Raw genomic sequence first — 7,403 nt, 5'->3', positions numbered from 1 at the left:
TTATGCAGCTTCAGGAAGAGCTTCAGGTAGGTTACTCTGTCGAATGCTTTTCTCACATCCACAAAACAAAGGAAAACAGGAGAGGCTGATGACAGGTAATAGTTCAGCAATTCTTTCAGTATGTAGATGCAGGTGTCGGTTGAGTGGTTTGCTTTAAATCCGAACTGGTTGTCAGTGGTGTGTAGAAAGGGGAGAAGTCTCACTAGAAGAACCGACTCAAGTATCTTCGACGCGATCGTTGTGATTGCAATCGGCCGGCAGTTGCCAGGGTCAGCTGCATCCTTTAGCTTGTTTTTGATTAATGGTATCAAGTGAACTAGGAGTAGGGAGTGTGGAATAGGTCAGCTAGCAACAAGTAAATTATCGGATGGCCGAATTTGAAAGCCTCTGCGGGAAGACCATCACAGCCGGGCGATTTATTAATTACTAGGTAGGCTGTTTATGGCATGGCCGATGTTACCTGGCGGAATACGATCTGCAAAATGAAATTGAATGTTGTCAGTGAGGAGATGATCTACATCCCTTCAGGAGTCTTGATCATTTATGCAATTCAGGATATTGTTGACGCGATCGTCCCACATACTTGCGATACCTCGTCACCGGTCACTAATATAAGCAACCAGATTATGATTTATTGTGCTGATTACAACTAAAATCTTGAGTAATATCGATAAACATTACATGTACGCCTGTTGCACCCATTTGTATTCCCACCCTCCCCCCTCCCCCACTCAAAAAACCTGTTTCCCACTGTGGTCCCCCGTGATATATATTTTAAGGTGGGTACACACGTGAGAGCCGAACCTTGTATGTGTAACTGAGTTACGCATATACGGTTACAAGGTGTCTAAATGTAGAGGACGAACCGTAACCACGTTAAGCACGTAACTTCATTTCAATCCACTGCGATCACCAGTCTGTCTCTGTCCGGGTTGTTTACCGACGATGGCCACCATGCAAGTAGCAGCTGCCGCGTACATTTATACACATTATTTAACGAAGATGAAGCGAAATAAAAGAAGATGGTGGCAATCAAGGTTATATACTAGAAGGGTAGAATACAGTGGTCGGGAATTACTCGCTGACTTGAGATTCCAAGAAGTCTTTTCTTCGTAATAGCTAATAAATTGAAGGACCTCTTCGTCACTCCCATCAGCCATGGTAGACATATACGTACTAACTGACCAAAACAAGGGACTCTACTATGGACGGTCTTGTTCATAGTCGGTGTTAACAAGTTCAGCAACCTCTGTTGTTACGCGTGTCATACAGGTCCCGTCCACACATGGCGTAACGTTCAAAGAGACCTCCCTTTGATGCGGGGCCCAAAAACCGACAATTGGCGGGACGGAGGGCGAACGGAGCCTCGAACCTCGCGGGTTCGGGGTTCGGGTTCGAGGAACCGTCCACACTTGCGTTTTTGTTACAAGAATCGGTTACAATACAAGGTTCGGTTCGCACGTGTGTACCCACCTTAAGGCTGACGGTCGAACTATGTATGCATGCATTTATATTCGCTATAGACGGCGACACTACTGGACAAAGTTGAACCAAAGTTCATAATATTAAGGGTCTCCAGGCGCTGATTAGATAAAAAAAAAATCGTGAGAAAAACGCGCTTGTAAATTGGCATTTTCCAACTCGCATATCACCACCCTTGGTTAGATAATGGGGTTTTCGACCATGGGTAAAGTAGGATATTTTTAGAAGACTTTGGAGCAAAATAAAAAAAAATGCGATTGGGAGCTCTGGGGACCCTTAATATTGTGAACGCCTCATTTTTAGATTGTATAGGTGATTGTTTGAACCGGGTATCGTTTTGATATGGATATCCATGCAGCCATGCTAACTTCTTTATTATTATTCATAGTAAAGAAAAAGAAACCGTTATGCTGATAGGCTTTTCACGAGGATTCCAAATATGCTCTTACTTTTCTCCTACAATGAAAATTAATGGTGATATTAGGGGACGGTTTTCAGACGGGTACCGTTATCGTCCAAATATCCGGACAGAGATGTGGACGAGTTAGTTTCTTTAATATTAGTTGCAGAGAGAGAGAAAAAGACACATTATTCTGATAGAACTTTTCTCGAGGATTCCAAAAATGCTCTTACTTTTCTTTTATGATGTGAAAAGTAACGATGATATGGTTCAAATAATGCCGGCCTACAGTTGTCCGCTGCTAGATGCTAGCCGGTGTTGGAGGATATTAGGGATTGCTGTATATTGAAGCTACTCATTTGTTACCAAAACGAATATCAGAAGTAAAATAAATAAATAATATTCAGTGCACACTTCATACTCCAAACAAACAGTGGCCAGGAATTGAAGCAGAGCCTGAATTCCAAAATCCCACACAATTGGTGACTCCGTAGGGGGGTAGTGCCGTCAGTGGACCGCATGCCGTGCACTGTAGGCATTACTTAAGGTTCTTCGGCCCCTAGCTACAGCCACTTTCGTTCCGTTTACTGTACCCCCTTCCATATTCTCTTCCTTCATCTTGCTTTCCACTCTCTCCTAATACTTGATTCATAGTGCAACTGCTCTGAGGTTTTCCTCCTGTTACAACTTTCAAACCTTTTGCTGTCCATTTCCCTTTCAGAGCTGAATGACCTCAGAGGCCCCAGTGTTTGGCCTTTGGCCAAAATATGATATTCAACTCAACCCCATTGGTGAAAATTGAAACAAATGAACCAATCCCCTTCCAGCGCTGTTCACACCCACATCAGCAGGTAAAAATAACAAAAGACGTTCCACCAGACGCAAACCATCCTTACCCTCTGTCCAAATGGACAAACAAAATCTGATCCAGAACTCCATTCAAGTGACCATGTCAGCATAAACGAAGAACTTAGAAACTAAGTTCAAGTTGGTAACAACATTGACGTGGGTACTTATTTCTTCCGCTGCTTCTCTCTCATGGTGCGCGTTTTTTGTTCTTTTAGCTAAAAATGATCTTATAAACTGTGAGAAGTTGAACGAAGTGGTCTGTCCCGATTGAACGTCCAAATGTTATCATCGACGACGTGGATTATTTAGAATGGTGTGATAAGCCATCTTTTCTGCGACGACTTTTTTTTCCATGCTATATGTAGCTCGTTTTAAGATTTTTTTTTTTTTTTTTTTGTGGGGGTTGGGGGGAGCTCTTAGCACGTTTGCGCATTTTAAACACTCAAAAATGATAAAACATATGGACGAAATTTATAATTTGTTTATATTTCATTGAATAAATTACAATTTTTTCGTTCTCAGTTGAATTCGTGTAGCAGCTTTGCAACGTTGCACTTGCAGATTGCATTAACAATGTCTTTTGAAACGTGAATGCCAGCTACTGATCTGTACTGTCACTTGTGTAGCTCAAGTAGATATATCTATAAAACGTCAAGATTTCGACCACTCGATAACCTCGCATCCGCAGTTGACTACCTCGAAACTAACGAATTTCAGATCAGTGAACCGGAGGACAGAGTGCAGCGGTGTTGTTTTGAAGTGCATTCTGTTCAATGCGCAACAGAATCCAAAGATTTCCGCCTTTTCTTCTTCTTCTCAACGGCACGAATGGCCAGAGGCACGAACCTCCTTTTCATCGTCCTCGCCTTTTCAGCCCTTTGCCAAGTCTCCAAGGCACGTCAAGTCTCACCGTGCGACGGGACACAAGAGCTGTTTGGAGACGTTAACTTAACCAAGGCTTTTGAGGAGTCTGACCTCGTCGCTCTTGGTAGCTGTAGCTGGAATAATACCCACCATGTATTCAAGACTTATAGACCTTATAATTACAAGGACGTCGAAGTTCCGAAAGAAATTGTCATTGATGGGTACAATTGCTCCCACAACGTTGCCATTTTCTTGACCAAGACGCAGGAGTCATCATTCAAGCTGTACAGTCAGAACGACGAGGAAGTGAAGCCCTTGAAATTAAATTTGACTCAACCATTCTTGAACTGTGTCAACTACCTTTCTCTTGAAGACCAAGGTTCGTGAAGTCAAGATGTGTTACAGACATCTCTGCGTTATGTAGTTTACGTCGCTAGTCTGCAGGTCATTGGAATACAGTAGTATTAGGTTTGGTTACCATTTGGATGGGTGGCCACTATGATTTTCTAGACACCGTCGTCACAATCTGTTGGGCAGGGAAATTGGACTAGCAACACACACACATTTATATATATATAATAGATATATATATATATATATATATATATATATATATATATGTGTGTGTGTGTGTGTGTATATATAGATATGTAATATATATATATATATATATATATATACGCTGTACAGTGGAATCTGAAGGCTTTGAGAAGTTAACCCTTAAACGCCGAAGCGGTAAAAAAAAAATGTCTCCCGTGTGCCGGAGGTGTTTCAGAGTGAGCGCCGAAGCGGAAAAAATATTTTTTTCAAAAATTCACGCGCGCTTAGTTTTCAAAGATAAGAGTTCATTTTTGGCTCCTTTTTTTGTCATTGGCTGAAGTTTAGTACGCAACCATCAAAATGATATATCATATTAATATATATATATATAGATATATACATACATATAGTGGCTTCTCTGAATTTGTGACAAAAAATCTTCCGAACGTTTAATGTGACTGGGAGAAAAAGTGCCTAAAAAAAGGGGAAAGAGGCCAGCTAACCATTTAGAAATTTTGTGAAAACCTAATAGACAATAGCGTATGGAATAATCTTGAGATGGAATTCTGTTGTTACAGAACATTTTTACCAGTCATATATATATATATATCTATATAATATATATATATATATGTTTTCCCCTCCTTATCCCCTAAACTACACAAACTGGGAACTCTTACCTGTTGCCAACGGTGCCCTGTCTATAAGATGTCACGAGGCTTATTAAGACTGCATAAATATAAAAAATATTATTTATTTCCCAAAGCAATTGGTTATAACATAGAACAAAATGATTAACAAGTCATAATGGCATAAACACCCAAATCTACCCATAAAGAAACCAGTAAGATAACATTCTACCCTCCTGACTAAGGTTACACTCCCAAACCCAAAAGTGTCTTATTGTCTCGTATTAGTCAGGTTAGAGAATCCCGTTTCTAATCAACCATGGAATCGGACCCATTTGTAATAAAGATAATAGGTATATAGACATCCCCCACATCACTCTTTTCAGAGTATTTACATAAAGAGAGTATTTTCACACTTCTCTCTCTTTTTTCAAAAGTAACAGTTTTTCTAAGTTTTTTATAGAATGTGTCCTACCTTTTCGATGGCGTTTTCTCCCGACACTCGGAGCAACCACTTGATCTATTCTCGTTCATCTCAAAGAATGCGTCTTCCACAAGTACCCTGAACTAGTAGGCCTGTAATACGCGTACAAACGAAAGTACATGCCTCACAAACGGGGGAACGATCTCTCCCATCTCTCACAGTTCTGTCTCCAACTGACCGTCTGCCTCTTCTTGGTTAAGGAAGTTGACAACTGAGCGTTGCCAATTGACTATCTATATCACTTGCATATCATCAGAATGACTGCTATATTGGCAAGAGCCTGTGCTGGCATAAAGGCCGCTATTTTCAAATAACAACGTGTAGACACCAAATACCTGTCTCAGACCCCTAATGTTGTGCCAATGTTTTAATCTCTCTCTCTCTCCCTCTCTCTCTCTCTCTCTCTCTCTCTCTCTCTCGTCTCCTCCTCTCTCTCTCTCTCTGTACACACACATTATATATATATATATATATATATATATATATATATATATATATATATATATATATATATATATATATATATGTTATATATATATATATATAAATTTCTCCTCCTCCTCCTCCCTCTCCTCCTATTAAAATAGTTGCTTCAGTTACATTGCCTAGCATTTTTGACATTTTATATTTATTTCACCACTTCTCACACCCCCATTCCTACTGGGGCTGTATTTGATCTTGAAGGGCATCAGGAGTGTGTCTGTTCATCCAAGTGACCTCAAAAACTATGGATTAGGTGCAAATATCTATAATTCTTGACATTTTATTTTTCACCTTTTCTCACCCTCCTTCCTATCAGGGCCGAACTTTGACTTAAGGGCACCGGGAATGTCACTATTCTCTCAGTGACCTTAAAAGCTATGTATTAGACACTAATATCTGTAGCTTTCGGTTATTTATAGATGTCACCACCTTCCTCCCTCGCCTTCTTCCAATCAGGGCTGAATTTAAAATTAAAGGACATTGGGAGTGTCACTATTTCGTCTCAGTGACCTTGAAAACTATAAATTAGATGCTAATAGCTGCTGTTTTCGGTTATTTTTACATGCCATTCTCTTCTCACTACTTCCCAGTGCCGTCCAGGAAAACTGAATGACAGCCAATAAAATTCTCTCTCTCTCTCTCTCTCTTCTCTCTCTCTCTCTCTCTCTCTCTCTCTCGTTGAGATAGTTGCTTCAGTTACACTGCCTGGCATCTGACATTTTACATTTCACTATTTCTCTCTTAATCCCAGCGGCCTCAAAAATTATGGATTAGACACTAGTTTTCATAATTTTTTACATTTTATTTTTCAATCTTTCAACCCTTCTCACCTGCCTTCCTATCCTGGCTGAAATCGGACATAAATGTCATCATGAGTGTCACTATTCATCTCAACGACCTTGAAATCTATGGATTAGACACTAATATCACTCATTTTTGTGATTTTTACATGTCAGCCACCTCCCACCTCCTTCTCAACCTTCCTATTGGTGCTGAACTTGGACTTGAGGGGCATCAGAAGTGTCACTATTCGTCTCAGCAACCTCAAAATCTATGGATTAGACACTAATATCACTCATTTTTGTGACTTTTACTTGTCAACCACCTCCCACGCCTTCTCAACCCTCCTATTGGGGCTGAACTTGGACTTGAAGGGCATCAGTAGTGTCACTATTCATCTCAGCAACCTTGAAATCTATGGATTAGACACTAATAGGCTATGTGTCATTTTAGGTTATTTTTAACATGTCATCCCCTTCCCACCCCTGCTCAACCCCACTTCCTATTGAGGCTGACCTTGGACTTGAGGGCCATTGGGAGTGTAATTATTCACCCCAGCAACCTCAAAAACTATGTGATTTTTGGCTATTTTTACATATCACCCCCTTCCAACCCCCCAACACCCCCATCCTATTGGCGTTGAACTTGGACTTAAGGACATCGGGAGTTTCACTATTCATATCGGTGACCTCAAAATCTATGTATTAGACACTAATATCTGTCGTATTCACTTATTTTCACTTTTCACCCCTTTCCCATCTCCTTTGGTGCCTGTCTTACCCCCACAGTATTCTTTCCCAGATGCTAAGTTATATGTATACCAAGTTTGGTTGAAATTGCCCAATGCATGTCAAAGTACATGGGACACATACACACGTACATACTTACATAC

At 40.5% G+C, this 7,403-nt stretch overlaps 1 protein-coding gene across 1 annotated transcript in view; it reads left to right on the top strand.

The window, feature by feature from the left end:
• Positions 1-3,452: 3,452 nt before the first annotated feature.
• LOC135197159 (vascular endothelial growth factor receptor 1-like) overlaps positions 3,453-7,403 on the top strand; it is a 125,739-nt gene continuing 121,788 nt past the window's right edge. The window contains exon 1 of the mRNA XM_064224139.1: positions 3,453-3,974. Coding sequence (XP_064080209.1) covers positions 3,560-3,974 — 415 coding nt within the window. The 5' untranslated portion in view covers positions 3,453-3,559. The remainder of the gene's footprint in view (positions 3,975-7,403) is intronic.

This window comes from Macrobrachium nipponense, chromosome 18 (assembly GCF_015104395.2).
Source record: "Macrobrachium nipponense isolate FS-2020 chromosome 18, ASM1510439v2, whole genome shotgun sequence".
Taxonomy (NCBI): domain Eukaryota; kingdom Metazoa; phylum Arthropoda; class Malacostraca; order Decapoda; family Palaemonidae; genus Macrobrachium; species Macrobrachium nipponense.
The sequence above is the reverse complement of the archived record's forward strand: the minus strand, read 5'-3'. Positions and strand labels throughout refer to the sequence as shown.